Source organism: Coccidioides posadasii, chromosome 4 (assembly GCF_018416015.2).
Source record: "Coccidioides posadasii str. Silveira chromosome 4, complete sequence".
Classification (NCBI taxonomy): Eukaryota; Fungi; Ascomycota; class Eurotiomycetes; order Onygenales; family Onygenaceae; genus Coccidioides; species Coccidioides posadasii.
Window position 1 is genome coordinate 1,692,611 of NC_089410.1, and position 16,241 is coordinate 1,708,851.

The window sequence follows — 16,241 nt, forward strand, 5'->3', positions numbered from 1 at the left end:
TGACTTGCACTGAGTGGGCAAGTGTTCCAGTAAGACGATCTCATTCTCTGTACTCGGTAGCTCGACTTCCAATCCCTCATGACCTTTGTTGAATTTTGGGGATTATTTTGCATCTTGAGATATCACATCCGTTGAAGCTGCTAAAATTTACATAGAGGTAGCAAAATTGATAAATCTGAAAGAATAAGAGGCCACAATTGGCCCTTTCCATCACCGTTGGGTCATCCACCGTTGCGACTGGGGAAACCCGATTATCCATTGCATATAATTGTATTTCCTTCCTCCCTCAGGTCCGATGAATTAGTGTGGTTCATTTTCTATGTTCCGAAATCCAGACAACTTCTGTCGAAACTTTTACAGCGCCCTCTGTAACGCCATCCAGTAAAAAGAAATTGGTATCACATGTTGAATTTTTTGTCAAAGCGCCGTGGTCATAGGCCTCGTGCAATGAGAGAAAGGGAAAGCGGGAGAAAGAACCCTCCGTCTATAGCCGTGCTTTGAGTTGTTGAAAACAAAGCAAAATCGTCGCGATCATAAGACATTTATTTCGTACAAAGCGAGGCTAGGAAGTGGGAGACTTAGAACTTGAGAGCCTTGGGCTTTTCCCAGGCGAAGCTCTGGTCTGTGAAGTGGCCATTTTTGGCGGTCTTGTAGTAGATGGGTTTGGCCAAGTCAAGTTCCTGCACAATAACGCCGGGTCGGAGGTCGAAGTTGTCTCTGATAATCTTCACCAACTCGGTGGAAGATTTGGTGGAGGTGCCATAAGTTTCGACGAAGATCGAAAGCGGTTCAGCAATACCGATAGCATAAGAGAGCTGAACAAGGGCACGACGAGCGAGGCCGGCGTTGACAAGAGACTTAGCGATCCACCGTGCAACATAAGCAGCAGAACGGTCGACTTTGGAATAATCTTTTCCGGAGAAAGCACCACCACCGTGGGCACCCCAGCCGCCATATGTATCGACAATAATCTTCCGGCCGGTTAGACCAGCATCACCCTGAGGACCACCGATAATAAATAAGCCGGATGGTTGGATATGGTAAATGGTGCGGTCGTCCAAAAGGTTTTCGGGAATGACCTTTTTGATGATTTTGTTCAAGATCTCTTTGCGGAGCTCTTCAGTAGTGATATCCTCACTGTGCTGGGCGCTGACAACCACAGTATCAACGCGAAGAGGCTTCATCGCACCATTGTCATGGGCATATTCAACGGTAACTTGAGTTTTAGTGTCAGGGCGGAGCCATGGAAGGCTGCCATCTAATCTAGCCTCCTTCATGGCCCGATTGAGCTTATGGGCAAGCTGGATCGTCAATGGTAACAATTCAGGGGTTTCATCGGTGGCATAGCCAAACATAATACCCTGGTCTCCAGCACCGAGTTTCTCCAGAGCTTCGTCGTAGTGGAGACCTTGGGCGATATCGGGAGACTGCTGCTCAATGGCAACAAGGACATTACAAGTTTTATAATCGAAACCTTTAGAGGAGTCGTCGTAGCCAATGTCTTTGATAGCGTTTCGAATAATTCGTTGGTAATCAAGATTGGCTTTTGTGGTAATCTCACCAAAAACCATGATCATGCCTATTGGTGCAGGTTAATACATCAAATTACAATTATCAACAACAGCTAATATTTTTTCATCTTACCAGTCTTTGTTGCAGTTTCACAAGCGACCTGTCATCTGAGCGTTAGTTTTTTGAATGATGGTCAACGCAAGCGGGGCAAGTCACCTTTGACAAAGGGTCCTCAGCAAGGCAGGCATCGAGGATGGCATCGGACACCTGATCGCTGTGTCTATAGTTAGATTCAATGGGCTCAAACAAGATCCACTTTTTACAGGGCGGCTTTGGTCAAGCACGTACGCAATCTTGTCTGGATGGCCCTCTCCAACAGACTCAGAGGTGAAGAGGAAGGTACCCTCTCGCTTTTGCACGCCGTTCGCGATGGAGCCCATTGTGCTTGAGTCTCGAAGGAAACAATCGATGCAAAAAGAAAGTTGGGATAGAACTGAGGTAGTTGAAAAAAAGGGAGAATAAAAATGGAAAAGGGATAAAGGGAGGAGGGAATGCTGATGGAAAGAAGGGAGAGAGGGGTTTTGAGAGAAGGATTTCGGAGTTTCTCTTTTCAAGGGAGGGGCGGAGCAGTGGGTTTTTTGCTTGGGGGCGCGGAGTAATTTTTGGTTCGTTCGGGCTCCGAGCAGTGTTTGCTCTGTTTGTCTGGATTGCGACATCGGTGTCGGAAATGGTAGGCGGATTAGAATGGCAGAATATTGTGCATACTCTGCTCGTCATGGATAACCCCACCCATCCCAACTTGGAGAAAGCAACAAACAAACAAGCTCAATGGCCTTTAGCAGAGTTACTGATCAGAGACACTAGGAGGATGTGCTGTCGTGAAGTCCATGTTCCTCCCGCAAAGTTATCCATCCGCACACTCAATTTCTCACACCCCACCAATTAACTAGGCAACATCCCGGGCGGAGGAGAAAAAACCACTTCTTCAGGAAACACACAGTTACAACTGAATTTTGTCTTAGCCTTTTGTACCATCCAAAATCTTTCCATCCCCTACTATGTCAAAATTCGGTGTTTTGGTTATGGGCCCAGCGGGCGCCGGCAAGACGACCTTTTGCACCGCGCTCATACAACACCTTCAAAACACGCGACGCAGTTGCTTCTACGTAAATCTCGACCCCGCCGCTGAATCTTTTGCCTATGAACCGGATTTGGACATTCGAGAGCTTATTACTCTGGAAGATGTGATGGAAGAATTGGGTCTTGGCCCAAACGGCGGTTTGATGTACTGTTTTGAATTCCTCCTTCAGAACCTCGATTTTCTCAACGAAGCGCTGGATCCATTGAGCGAAGAATATTTAATTATATTTGACATGCCAGGTCAAATAGAGTTATACACTCATGTGCCGTTACTGCCGTCGCTGATACAATATCTTTCCCGTGCTGGCCCGTTGAATATTTCGCTTTGCGCTGCATACCTCATGGAAAGCATATTTGTGGTGGATCGCGCAAAATTCTTTGCTGGCACCCTGAGTGCCATGTCTGCCATGATTTTACTAGAGATACCGCACGTCAATATCTTAAGCAAGATGGACCAGGTCAAAGGGTTGGTGGGAAAGCGGGAACTGAAGAGATTTATGTCCGTCGACGTTGAGCTGCTGAATGATGAAAAGAATGATGGAGAAACACCCTGTGATCCCTCATCTACCGGCGAATTACTAAGCGGCAGCTCCTTCAAACGGCTAAACCGTGCTGTCGGTCAACTTATTGACGACTTCAGCATGGTATCGTTCTTGAAGCTAAACGTGCAGGATGAGGATAGCATTGCGGGAGTGCTAAGCTACATTGATGACGCCATTCAGTTCCATGAGGCACAAGAGCCGAGAGAGCCGGCAGACGAGCAAGAATATGACCTGGAATGAGGCAGCTTCTGCGTTATTGAATACTCTTAAAAGCCTGAACATGATAACCGTTGGGGTCAGAAAGCCATTTGAGGCTTACCATCTACTTCGCTTCCGATCACGATGCTGTGGCTTGGAAGGCTGCAAAGGTCCATTCATGGCACGAGAGGCTTTTTCCCACCAGGACCGGCCTCTACAATGCGGCTTCAACTGACCTGGCTGAGCTGCAAATCTAGAAACCTGCCCTTTCGAGCGGTGAGAATGGTGATATGCGAGAGTGACACATAAAGAGACCGCATGGGCTCCAGAAAGAAAATAACGATATACGCATCAAGATGCCACGAGCACAGCCACCCATAGACTTCGATATGAAATAGTCCAAGAAAAACCTCAGTTTATGGCATGCTTGTAAATATGCCAATTAAACTCTTGCAATAATTCGGCTATCCCCTTTGACCCGAGTTCAGCCTCCGTCCCTGTCCTGTTCTCTTATACCCAGGCCCGTTTCTGCTTCGTGTAGAGGTATCACTTTCACTCAACAGCTGCTGTATGAATCCTTCAATCAGCCCCAAAATCCAAGCCGCATCTTGCGATGCCTTTCCCCATCCGACCTTATATACATAATAACCGCCACCCAAGATCGCACTCCAAAATAGGAGCCGGAGGAAAAGAACAATCCAAAATGTAATCACTCGCCGAGCATAATCAAGGACTTTGAGCGAGATTACGAGAATGAAGAAAAGGATCAGGATTGAGTAGAGATCCGGGGGCGAATTGATCAGGGTGTTTACAGGGTTGATGATATATGGTTCGGCATACACAAACCGGAGGTATTGGAAGTACTCATTGGCGATAGCGGCATAGGAAGCAATCTGGAGATACACGGATGGTGGAATATTCTCTCGTATTGTGTGGAAAGTAGGGATGACGTATTCTACAAATAAAACGTAGACAATTAGCTGACTGTCAATTGATCTAGTGCTTCATATCCATTAAAAGGAGTGGTTTTCTCTTATACCTTCAATGACCTCCATCTCCCTGGCAACTTCTTCGATCGATATGCCACACAATTTATGAATGTTGAGCTACGGGAATATGCTCATAGAGATCGCGCACTGCGTGCGAATATTTTCGTGGAGCGGTAACTTTTTCAGGAGGGGTGAAATAATGCAAGGTTGATTTAGAGCTCAAGAGAAAGAGTGAGGCCAGCCAGCTTTAAAAAGTCCAACAGTAACAGCCAGGGAATATTCAGTCCGGGGTATTACTACTTGGAAAAAGCAATGAAAATAAAATGAAAAAAAATATTATGTTTCGAGGTTACAAATCGTGCTTTTCCGACGGCTCGCATACTCGGTACTCTGCACCTCGCGTTGATGTTTCGCGCTCCCATGCAAACGGAACAAACGTTTGATACTCATAATAGTTAGCTCCTTGGCGTCTGTATGGAGTATTGTAAGCCTCTTGGCGGAAAATCCGAAAACAAACCTTATGTATGGGGGGCCCTTTTGCTCTTCGCGGATCCAGAAGCGTGTCAGCATTGGTAGTTTAGTGGTAAAATCCGTCGTTGCCATCGACGGGCCCCGGGTTCGATTCCCGGCCGATGCATTTCGTGATAACTTTTTTGGACCTTTTTTTTAAGGGGGTGATAGCAAAAAGTGCTCTATTGTCCTCAGCAGAGATGTCTCTCCTCCTTTTTACGAGCTATTTCACAGAAAAACTAACATTAACTTTGGGTAGCTCGCTCTAAGTATTTCTTTAGTAAGGGGCAAGTTGCCTCCTAAAAGGGGTGAGACTAATGGTCTTGTTTGTTTGAAGCATGCAAACTGAAGCCCATCCATTCTTTCACCAATTGAAAGCCTCTTCAAAATAATCAATTCCCTTGTACCCTTTTTTAAGTAAATCACGTACTGCGGCTCTCGTATCATCTGCCATCGCCGCTGGACCACACACTAACACTGCCGTTTGCAGGCCGCTATTGGATACAGGCTCCTCGTCTCCGTAAGCGTCATACAATGAATGGTTGATTATCTTTGTGATATTCGGACGACCATGCTTAATTGGTATCGACGTTAAAGCGCGGTGGCCATGGATTGGATCTGTGTCTCGAGAAAGTAGGTGGCTAGTTTCGTCAAGCGCTTCTTCGGCCGACCGCGATGAACATGTGGAATACGACGTGGAATAGAATTCTGTCCTAATGCCCGTTTGGCTAAGCAAACGCAGCTTCTCCCCGTCGAGGAGCTCATTGTAGAGTTCCCGTTGCTTTGAGGCCATAATCAACGTCATATTTCTTGTTCGGGTGGCCGGAATAGGCAAGCCTTTAGAATGAGGGGTATCTTCCGTTAGCTGTAAAACGGGCACGCATGAACGTCTCAAGTGCTCCTCGATATGTGGCCATACACCCGCAAATCCAGCTCCTCCCGCAATCAGGATAACATTTTCGTATTTGTGTAGCGGAATTGAAACGCCATACGGGCCTTCAAGAAGGAACGTGGACTGAACTGCACAGCCTTGCGAGATGCATTCCGACTGTAACCTCCGCGTCCAGCCGTTAAAAGGTCGAATCCAGAACGTGAGAGAGTAACTGATTGGCATTTCGATCTTGTGCCTCTCGGGAGAGACAGGCCTAAAGTGATCAGGTTCCCCTTCTATGTGTTGGGACCAACTGCCAACAGTGAATGGATGGCTTTCATAACCTCTCAATTTCAGCGGCTGATAAATATAGTAAAACTGCCCCGGCCGAGGAACCAGTGTTCCCAAGCCTGGGACGATTCGAAGTCGGATGAGGTTAGATGACCTATCGTAGTACGCTGTGCCTTTCGAAATCAACGGCTTCTTGCCACTGCGGCGGAGGTAAATATTGCAGTGTACCAGCTTGACGAGGCGGGCGGCCCTTTCTAATATCCAGACAATCACCACCGGCCAGAGATATTTGTCATATCCTCCTGTAAAGATGCTCGTATGGCTATTAACAGTTAGCATTGCTCGGTGTTAGAGTCCTCGGATCATAAATGGTGGTATTACATGAATAACCCGATTAAGATTACCGCTGAAAGGGCTATATGAATAAGCAGGAAGACCTCATAATAATTACGTCGGAGCCAGATAGACGAAAATCCAAGGAGGAGCCCCATTCCGATAGTACCCTAAATGACCAATGCATTAGAATAGGGAAACTGAGGAAGCTAAGGGTCATGCTCAAACTTACCACTGCTCCCATGTACCACCACGCAGACGGCCAATATGAGAGATACGAATGCACTTACAACAGTCAGTTGCATAGGTCCACGCTGGAGGGCCGACTTTTCTTACCCCTTAGAGTCAACACGGTATAGCCCACGGAATGGATGATCGCTTGTATTGTGGCGACTCTGGCGACAGCGCGGTGAAAAAGGTTGAAAGTTCCGAAGTTCCAACCTGTAGCCCAGAGGAAAGGATTATTTCTTCCTGCAAAGAGCCATAAAAGCACTAGATTCGCATATGACATTATGCCTGCTCTATCAGAGAGGTAGCGCCATGCCTGGGTAGAAACATCATCCCAGCTAAATCAAATTTCATGTCAATTCCCGGTTTTCTGCACCCGAAGAAACACACACACACATATATATATATGTGTGTGTGTGTGTGTGTGTGTATGTGTAGGATCCGAATACACTTACTAAAGATTTCCTTTGAAGACGTCGTACCCAACAATAGTGAGGGCTAGGCTGAGAAGATAATAGAGGACGATCACGATGGCCTCGATGCGGGTAGGAACTGCACACCAGTACAAAAGCCGTTGATGATAATCCCCAATTGCAGGTGGAAGGATTAAATAAGCTCTGATCCAATGGCGAGTGGTGAGAAAAGCCGAAGCGAAACGTCGCGGCGCGGATCTCGCGAGCGAATAATGCCCTTCTTGATCGTATCTCCAACGGAGTAATCTACCAGCCAAGAAATATTCATATAGACGATTAATAACACCACATAGTAGAACGACACCCCAAAACCAGTAGGAAGCGTTCCTATCAGCCGAATTAGCATGGGAACTAAGATAAGATATCATTGTAATAATCAACTCACCCGAATGCATGGTGTGCCCAAGTCTCGAAAGCCCATGCTCTCTGCGAGTATATGCTATTAGCTATTCTAAGATGTATTCAAAGAGCATAACTGAAATATAAAAGAGCATCTCACATTAGTCCTAAATGCCCTCCAAAAGTAATTCCCTGAAATAAGAACCGGTTCCGGTAATCGTATCCTCTTAGCCACTTCTCCAAACTCTACTACTCTCAACGAAGCAAGATACTCATCAGAAAGCTGCGGTTCCACATCTTTATAGGGTATTCTTTTAAAGCCTTCCTTTTCGCAATCACCATCCAACACGTGCAAACCGGGCTCAATATTCGAGAGAGAGCAGTATAGCTTTATAGCGGCGTAAAGAGAATAGGTATGGAGCCTATTTGTGCAAATATAACCAGTGTATGTAGAATTGAGGGAGCCGGCGAATCTTATATGAGACAAAGCCTCTGCAACTGAAATTACACAGCGGGCTGATTCAGGGATATCGGCGGCCAGGGACACCCCGGCCGAAAGGACGATGGATACGGAAAGAAAGCGCATTGCTTACTACCTTTCTCTGTCTTTCAGGAGAGAGTCTAGTATCCTGTATAGACGAGCCTCTTCTCACGAGAAAGGACAACAAAGGGAAAGGCAAAGAGAGCAATGTCACAGAGCACTTCTAGAGTCTTAGCATTTCCGGAAAATGGGAATGTAACGAGTTACCGAGCTAATTTTTCTTTCCCTTTCCTTTTTTTAAAAAAAAGGAATCAGGGGAATCAATCTCTGTGTGCCGACAACACCCGATTGAAGAAATGCTAGGTGCTCGGACATCCGGGCCTCGACACTGACTATTTTCGACTCGGGATGCAAACACAAAAAGCAAGGATAAAAGAGAACAAGGTATTTTCACTCTATCTTAAGTGTCTTCGTAAGGCACCGGTAAACCGTCAGGAATGCATTTGAGAGAACGAACAGCCGCAAGGCGAGAAAGGTGGCTACACGGTTACCAGAAGGCCGCGCATGAAGAAAATCTGATCAGATAAAGAAGAACATGGGCCGATAGGCCCACTTCACGCCTTGGCTCGGCAAAGTCAGGCGCCGCATCCTGCTGCGAGAATGGTTTATCGTTCGGATGGATGTCTGGCCAGTTGTTAACCTCAGTCAAGTGAGCCATATTTGTTGCAGCAGGAAAGATGTGCCCAGAAGCTTGTTCTACCATATTATTTGTAAACAGCCTGCCCTTTAATCTCGAGACTGAAGAGATCAGAAGATTCAGTCTCTTTGCCGCCGCTGCGACGAGCACGGATGAGTGCTGCCCATTGGATATTGCCGGGTGGGGTTAAATTAAGGTTTGGTTCTAAGATTATCAGATAACTTTGTTTTCAATCTGATAACGTTTCGGGGCTTCGGTGTTTGGCAACACGAGGTTCACACAACGGAGAAGATGATTGACTTTCAATTCGTCCACAATAACATAAATCTATGCGCTTTTGATTCGATCGGTCTCCCAGGAGGCTGGGCAATTTTGTTATTTTCTGAGGGCCCATCAGGGCAGGGTCTGTCTTGATCGAACGAGAAAACGCGACTGGGCGATCGTAGTACAATAGCGAAACCATCATTATCAGATTCCGATTTTACGAAACGGCCATAAGATCATTATAACCACATACCAAAATACGGCAGATAATTTAGAGAGACAGAATTAGAATAGGAAGCTTTGAGAACGTACATCACCCTATTGGGAAGAGAAGTATAAATCACAAACCATGCCCTTTGGGCAGGATAAAGAGAAGGGGGACACAATCCAGGTGTCTAGAGAATCACACCAATCCTGGTATCAAACTCCAATGATGCATCTTATTTGGAAAAAAAAAAAAGAGAAGAAAATCACCAAACCAACCAACTGAAAATGCAGTGAAAAATTAGGCAAATGGTGTGAAGGTAACTCCAAACCCAATAATGTACATACAATACATTAAGTCATGATCTTCCGCTTAACCGCCTAAGATGCAAAGAGATGAAATGGGAAGCACAACCTAAAGGGCAGAGCTTATTAAAAATGAAATAAGCTAAGTAGGGACGGTCAATGGACACAAATCCATTCGATCCCACAATTCAAAGGTATAGCCCTTGACTAGAAATTAACGTGTGAATTTATCCTCGAGGGGAATCATAAAATTAGATGTATAAATGCGAAAATAAATGGGATATGATATGAATATCATCGAAATAGTCGTGAAAACAAGATGAAACAGATCGATTGATCAGTGATTGGACACACGTGAAATTTTCGAGGGTCCGGACGGCCATTGGGCACCATGTCGGTTGTAAGGAATTTCGCATTAGAATTTCGGATGCGCCAGTACGGTAACGTTGACGTTCATATCATCATGTAAGGCTGAAGATCAGTTATCACCATTGTTGATTTGGTCAATGATTTGGGCTTGAAGCTTCCTCGTCCGACGGAGTGCCTCGTCTCTGTAGATTATCATGTCAATGGATGGCTCCTGGATGTAATCGGACATATGGTTTATCACTGACCTATCGGTTTGGAGTTCCGCGACCTCAATCTGGGCCTTATTCATTCTGCCCACAACTTGCTCCATCTCCTTATCCGCATCTCGCAAAGCTTTTTCAAGCTCCTTCACTTTCGCCTCAAGGCTTGAAACGTGAACGGCCTCGTTCAATGCAACACCAGGTCCACTAGTGGTGACCTGGAGGCGTGGGGATCGCGGACCAGAGAAAGGTGAGGTTGGAAGAAGAGGCGACAATAGCGCTGGACTCCGCACTCCGTTTTTAGCACGTAAAAGCTGAGCATTGTGGCTCTCATTCAAGGCTAAAATTTCTTGTTCATGCTTAGCCATTTCATCTTCGGACTGCTGCTGCGCCAAAATTAATGTCTCCTCAAGCAGCTTTAGCTTGGCCTGCATCTCATTGATTCTTTCGGCTGAAATTTTTTGTTCCTGTTCACCTTGGCCAATAGCCTGAGCCAGCCTATTGCGAAGTGCACTGTTCATCGCAACTTGCTGTAGCACTTGACGAACGAGGGCATCCTCTAAGTCGGAGTCATCTGCAGAGACGAAACGTCCTTGTCTATTGGACTGGAGTTGCCTGTACGCATCCTCAAGAGACTTAGACGTGGCATGGAAATCGCTTAGGTCATCTGCTTCAAGGCCATGGTCCGCAGGATTAACGGCGTGTTCGAGGAGGAGGGCTCGCAAGGAACTCGTCTCTTGCTCTGCGCGGTCAAGGTCCATTTTTAAGCCGGCTAGGCCCTTCTCGCACTGCCATTTCTGTTCCAAAGCGTCGTCTGCGCGCCGCCTGAGGATATTAATTTCTTCTCTCAAAGTTATAACTTCTCGCTCATATCCTGGTCTGCGTGGCGAGTTAGATTGTTTGATACGGTCTATCTCCAGCTCTAATACTCGAACACGCTTTTGATGTTGTTTGGCCAGATAATTTTGACGCTCAAGGAGGCTTTTGACAGTTTGATGGAGAGCGTCGCGTTGCATTTCGACGTCCTTTACCCGATCCACCAGTGATTCTCGAAAATCGCGTTCTTTTCCAATCATGGAGCTCGGGCGGGATAGAGACCCTGATCTTGACAAACCACCTGACCGGCTTGGGGGAATTCTTGCGAGGGAATTGGACCTCGAGAGGCCAGATATTCGCATAGGGGGTTCTCCATCTTCTTCGGCTATGGAATTGAAGCGAGACTGCTGGGGTTGCGTATCGGTGATCATTTTCCGGCTTTGGCTCAGGAGAGAGTTTTCATTCCGAAGAGCTTCTATCTCTTGTTGCATGCGACTCTGAAGCTGATCTCGCTCATTTCGATGCTGCTCCAACTCCACCCTCATGGCAGTGAGAAGGTCTTCAAAGTTATCTTTCAACTGTCTTTCCTCTGTTAGCCGCCGACGCGTATCTTCTAGAGCAGTTTCGAGTTCCTTTGCTCGAGCAGCTGCATTTGAGGTATCTACTTTCTCCCGTCGGAGCTGTGTAGCAAGTCATTGTTAGCGCAGGATGTTGCAAGGTGTATCTAGACTGGATGTCCATACCTGGTGCACTTGGCCCTCCAATATATGTACGTGAGATTCGGCAACCTGTCGGCGAGATCTCTCCTCCTGAAGTTTTTGGGACAAGTCGAGTTTCATCTGGGCTCGCTCCTGTTCATATGATCGCTTCATCTTCTCAATCTCTTCTCCTTTACCCATTCCATTCTCACTCAGAGGATATTTAACGGAGCCATAGCCAGAGTCGGAAAAGTAGTCGCTGCCGCGACGATGCCCGTCAGGTATACTCATTTCCGTCTGCAACCGCTCAACTAAGTCCTCCAAATCCATTTCCCTCCGTATCGAGCCTGCCAGTTCGCAACTTATCTCGCGCAGTTCATTTTCGAGGTCTGCTACCTTCGAGCTGATGGCATGCTCTGCTGGCATCGTATGTGCCCGCGAAGGCAACATCTTAGGGGATGGAGCACCAAACGAGTCCCGCGAAGGGAATCTAGATGATTGTGCAGACGGTTGAGTGGATGCTATCATCGGGGATGGCATTGGAGATAGAATAGAATCCGATATTTCCGTGCTATTTGATTCAGTACCAGGAGAAGCGGCGCTCTTCCAGCCGAAGAATGAGGTGATTTTGCTACCGGGAGTTTTAGGAAGCTGTTTGTTGTAGTCGCTAGAACCCGATGACATCTTACGCGAATTGAGGTCGATCCGCAAGGGAGGAGGCCGGCTTGAAGGGAGATGAAGCGCCATGGTCAGTGCTCGTTTCGGTTCCTTCCCTTGTTGTGGAGGTAGATCACGGTGGGTTGTTGGTATTAACGGCTGGCTAGCAATGCGAGTATGTATATTCTCGAATGGGGAGACATTGGCAACTCTTGGTTTTGGTATATCTGCGGTCGGAAAGGCTGTGATGGAACCGTGTGGCGTATGTAGAGGACTCTGGCCGTGAGGATACCTGCACATGAGAACAATGAGAACAATGAACGAGTCAGCGAATGTACGGACGGGAATATAATTAGCATGCAGGGTCAAAGGGGAAGGCGACGGAAGCCACTAACTTATCAAGATCCCTCAGGGTGAACTGCTCCTGTTGTAGGCAAGCCGAAGAGGGTGTATTGTTTGTGATTGTTGTTCTTGTGGTGGTCCTGGTGGCGGCAGAAGGAGAGGAGGTTATGGACGACCGGTGATCAACCGCCGTACGGGTCAGAGGAGCAACATTGGGAGGAAGGGGTTTCCTGCGAATGGGAGATGAAAGAAAGGCAGGACTGCTGGGAGAATGAGGGTGAGGCGCAAAGGAGCCCTTTGGGGACTGGAGGCTTTGGATGGACTGTCTTGACTCGATCGAAGTCGCTACGGTGCTTGATCTCGCGACTGACGAAACAGTGAAGACACCGGGGGAGTCGAGAGAAGGGGTCATCGTCGACCCTGGCAGATCGTGGTCTACCGGATCAGGGGTGAATTGTCGAAATGCCGGGTCATTTGGGGTTATCATGCTAAGGCCAGGGGCCAATCGGGAATGATTAGCAAAGCTAACAGCTTAGCGCACGGCGGGAAGGTTTGTGTCAGGGGCATCAGTAGGAGGAAAGTCAGCGGCCATGGATGCGAATCGTGAAGGCCGAGACGTATATATCTGGAGGGCTATCGGGAATCCAGCATCACAGCTGAACGATGAAAACTAGAAAGACGAGGGGAAGGGTCGAAGTTCCAGGCTCTACAAGCATTTAGCCGGCAACCATGCCAAACCGCAAGATGAATGGTCATTGACGGGAGACGAAATGGTGGGAAGGGTCAATGAAATGGGCTTTGTCCATAATAATAGAAGTCAGGGGAAGAATAGCCTTGGTGGAGTGGAGAACTGAGGCCGTCGATGCCAGTGGAGCGAGGATGTTGGACGGCTAGGTTATTTTGGGACGGGGCGGAGGCCAGGAACAACCCCTCCTCGCCAATCAGCTGCGGACCTGTCCCTGCAACGAAAACAGGCCTCAGACAGTGAACTCCTGTTCCTGCCAATCACCACAAAGCAACCAGCCCGCGAGCCGGGCTGGAGTCGAGCCTGGCAGAAAACGCTGTTGCTAGAGCCGCGGCAGGTCCAAGAAGAACACAGGGTGACTCCGTTCCTCTTCAGCTGCCATCCTGAAGGATGCCAAATCCTCCAGTAACCCTGGGAGTTGTTTGTCTCTGAGCGCATGGCATATTTTCCATTCGACTCACCGGTAGTTACAGAGTGCGTAAGTTTGTTGTCTACCGATGGACGGAGGTGCTGCAGATTGGGAGACCCAAAGACTCGACACCCGCCAGCAGCGAACAGCCAATCAGGGCAAAAGTCACCGTTCCGGAATTACTAGAGTTTCAGGGGCAAAACGCGGTCGCCGGCCATTCAGCAGCCTTTGTTGACGGCGCGAACTGCCACGGTAACTTTCCCAACTGCCTTGACCAAACACGTTCGTCCACACACCGATGATACGGCTTTTGCAACACAGCGCTTAATTCGGCTGACGTCGGCTGACCTTGTCCTCTTTTCAACACCAGCGCCATGCGACACGGAGGAACCCACTAAACATGACATCGCTAGCTACAGCCCTCCGATGAAAACGCGCATGTATGTATGTATGTATGTACTCCGTCCTCCGTACGTATCTACAGATTACCCCAGAAGGAGGACTCCATGCCCGTATCGATTCGCTATTCCGTTTTACGTACGGATCATTTGCCAGAGTCAAATACTCCGTATATGTTACTTATTTAGCATCGGTACCGTAGGACAATACTCCTCAGTAATGCTCATATCTGGTAAAGACAAAAGCTCGATCCGAACCCCGGAGAAGTAGACTCTTCCCAAAAAAAGTAAAATAAAAATAAAAAGTATCGGATGCACGAAGGTTCTAAGTATGTAGATTAGCAAAGGATGTCAATCAGGAGTCGAATGTCGCTGATATACAAGAGAGTCCGGGAATCATGGCAGTTTTAATTAAGACCTCAGTTGTCAAAGGTATATCTCAACCATTCCCCAACAGCTCTCAAGCTTTCCCATCTAACGGATTCGTCCCGGTCGGCCATCAGCTCCATAACCCGAGCCTTAAGGCCCAGCTTTTCGAGTTGATGACGACGTTCCGGAACTTCCCGTACCAGACAACCAACATCGTGGCATGCGATTGCCAGCACTTGCTTATCCGTCTCCCAGCTCTTCGATAGAATTTCAGCAAGCTTTTTTGGTAGCTGCCCACGCTCTTCGTCGAGGATGCGGCGGGCGTTTTCACGCCAGAAGGTTGTATTCTTGTGAGGCGGGGACCATCTTAAATGGCCTGACATAACTTCCGCGGCATATGTATCGAAGGTAGTTTGTGTTTTGGTATATTCTTCGAGCATATCAGATAGAGATTGCATAGCCTCAAGAAGATCTTCATCGACATAGTGTCGAGCACCCATGGTAGTCAACAAGGAAGGGAGGCCGACGAACACGGCCACGGGGAGTAGAGATGTCTTGTTGGTGGAAAGGATGTTCAAAAGCGTGTAGACAAGCAGACGAGTGGTTTTCTCTTTCGGAGAAATTCGCAAAAGATGTGCATAAAGAGCGATAATTTCATGATCCCTAGAGGTCCGTTAGAGGTGAAATTCGAGCACAGATTAAGCCAGGAGAACCCGTACGATTCTAGCTGGTCACCGACCAGCTTACCCTCAAAGCTAAGCTCCCAGATCACGATGAGCACATGATACAGGAGCTGGATCCCTACACCGCCTCCAATCTTCATTTCAGCCGTTCGGGCGCTGCTTCCAGCGAGGGTGGTAGATCCGTTGTCTTTCCCAGACCCTGCAGCAGCGCGCAAAATGTCCATAAGCGGTTCCACAGTAGCCGCCCTGTGGTCCCAAAACAACTCCCTAGATCGTGACGTCCTTAAGAGCTCTGAAAAGCCCTGCACACCAATATCCTGAAGGCCGGTGTCCGCATTTTTGGTTAATGTCGCAAGATACGAGAAAAGTCGCGGAAGGGCTTCTTCATCCTTCCGCCTGGTTTTCTGGGAGGAAAGCAAGGAGGCGGAGATGAGGTTGATTAAGAAGCACGAGGCTAAAAGTGGGATCGGGTCTTCGGGGGTGGAAGAGTGCTGGAGTAGAGGAAGGAAATGTCGGTAGCTTCCCTGGTCTTCGAGCAGTGCTTTCTTGAGAGCCGGAGCATCTAGCATCAGGAAAGAGACTTAGTTAAATGCAATCATCCCTGGACGATGGTTCTGAAGACAGTCGGTGCTGAATCGGGCTTCGCATACCGTTGATTAGATCCCCGGCAAGCACCAAAACATACTGGATGATGTCGGCGCGCCTGGCGGCAGACTCTAAGATACCCTTCCCGGAGCTTCCACCAGCGAGAAGGTTTGTATAGGCGCTCAAATCCTTTTCAACCGCTTTTTGCCTTTGATCTTTCCTCACCTTATCGACAGCCTTGACCCGCCTGAGTTGCTCTTCGGTGATGCTTCCAGCTCGAACTGCGCCCTCCCATGGAATAGGCCGGGCACGGATATTGTTCTGCAAAGAGTTCAAGTACGTGGGCGAGTCTAAAGACATTATCGACGAAAAGGAATTTAAGAATAATATGGCATGTAGTTGCAGTGCATATGGCCGCGGGGAGGAAGGGGTTGATTATAACCCTTGGATGCAGTTCATCTGACGTCGAAGTGAGCTTCCCTCCATGCAGCTACGTAGTGACATAGACATGGTCGTCGGCTGTGGTTGGCTAACGACGCTAACTAAGCTGTGATGCGGCCTTGGGGTGTGCCAAGAATGGGCTTGGCTAACA

At 47.9% G+C, this 16,241-nt stretch overlaps 6 protein-coding genes and 1 non-coding gene across 7 annotated transcripts; 2 read left to right on the forward strand and 5 right to left on the reverse strand.

Annotated features, from left to right (window-relative positions):
• Nucleotides 1–32: 32 nt before the first annotated feature.
• On the reverse strand, nucleotides 33–2,107 carry SAM2 (methionine adenosyltransferase sam2). Its single transcript, XM_003066931.2, has 4 exons — nucleotides 1,861–2,107; nucleotides 1,729–1,786; nucleotides 1,645–1,672; nucleotides 33–1,579 (listed from the first exon to the last, which is right to left on the reverse strand). The coding sequence occupies exons 1-4, from the start codon at nucleotides 1,950–1,952 to the stop codon at nucleotides 579–581; spliced, it is 1,179 nt and encodes a 392-aa protein (XP_003066977.1). The 5' UTR covers nucleotides 1,953–2,107; the 3' UTR covers nucleotides 33–578.
• Nucleotides 2,108–2,570: 463 nt separating this feature from the next.
• FET5 (ATP binding protein) lies at nucleotides 2,571–3,773 on the forward strand (the record flags this gene model as incomplete). The annotated part of the gene is made up of 1 exon (XM_003066932.2): nucleotides 2,571–3,773. One exon carries the CDS (start codon nucleotides 2,571–2,573, stop codon nucleotides 3,432–3,434), a length of 864 nt encoding a protein of 287 aa, XP_003066978.1. The 3' UTR covers nucleotides 3,435–3,773.
• Nucleotides 3,751–4,447, reverse strand: D8B26_007390 (uncharacterized protein; the record flags this gene model as incomplete). The annotated part of the gene is made up of 2 exons (XM_066125522.1): nucleotides 3,751–4,347; nucleotides 4,432–4,447. 2 exons carry the CDS (start codon nucleotides 4,445–4,447, stop codon nucleotides 3,857–3,859), a joined length of 507 nt encoding a protein of 168 aa, XP_065981605.1. The 3' UTR covers nucleotides 3,751–3,856.
• A 500-nt stretch (nucleotides 4,448–4,947) lies between these two features.
• On the forward strand, nucleotides 4,948–5,018 carry D8B26_007391. The gene has a single exon. It is a non-coding gene; the product is annotated as a tRNA-Gly (tRNA).
• A 130-nt stretch (nucleotides 5,019–5,148) lies between these two features.
• D8B26_007392 (uncharacterized protein) lies at nucleotides 5,149–8,012 on the reverse strand (the record flags this gene model as incomplete). Its single annotated transcript, XM_003066933.2, has 7 exons — nucleotides 5,149–6,375; nucleotides 6,435–6,556; nucleotides 6,619–6,671; nucleotides 6,723–6,952; nucleotides 7,070–7,414; nucleotides 7,473–7,513; nucleotides 7,587–8,012. 7 exons carry the CDS (start codon nucleotides 8,010–8,012, stop codon nucleotides 5,256–5,258), a joined length of 2,337 nt encoding a protein of 778 aa, XP_003066979.1. The 3' UTR covers nucleotides 5,149–5,255.
• A 1,799-nt stretch (nucleotides 8,013–9,811) lies between these two features.
• Nucleotides 9,812–12,947, reverse strand: D8B26_007393 (uncharacterized protein; the record flags this gene model as incomplete). Its single annotated transcript, XM_003066934.2, has 4 exons — nucleotides 9,812–9,929; nucleotides 9,993–11,443; nucleotides 11,507–12,410; nucleotides 12,514–12,947. The coding sequence occupies 4 exons, from the start codon at nucleotides 12,945–12,947 to the stop codon at nucleotides 9,857–9,859; spliced, it is 2,862 nt and encodes a 953-aa protein (XP_003066980.2). The 3' UTR covers nucleotides 9,812–9,856.
• A 1,176-nt stretch (nucleotides 12,948–14,123) lies between these two features.
• Nucleotides 14,124–16,009, reverse strand: VMA13 (H(+)-transporting V1 sector ATPase subunit H; the record flags this gene model as incomplete). Its single annotated transcript, XM_003066935.2, has 3 exons — nucleotides 14,124–15,044; nucleotides 15,101–15,626; nucleotides 15,715–16,009. The coding sequence occupies 3 exons, from the start codon at nucleotides 16,007–16,009 to the stop codon at nucleotides 14,432–14,434; spliced, it is 1,434 nt and encodes a 477-aa protein (XP_003066981.2). The 3' UTR covers nucleotides 14,124–14,431.
• Nucleotides 16,010–16,241: the final 232 nt, after the last annotated feature.

Coding starts and splice junctions, on each gene's coding strand:
- SAM2 (XM_003066931.2), bottom strand. CDS start 1,952: ATGGGCTCCATCGCGAACGGCGTGCAAAAGCGAGAGGGTACCTTCCTC. Junction 1,673..1,728: donor CTGAGGACCCTTTGTCAAAG/GTGACTTGCCCC, acceptor CTCAGATGACAG/GTCGCTTGTGAAACTGCAAC. Junction 1,580..1,644: donor TGAAACTGCAACAAAGACTG/GTAAGATGAAAA, acceptor CTGCACCAATAG/GCATGATCATGGTTTTTGGT.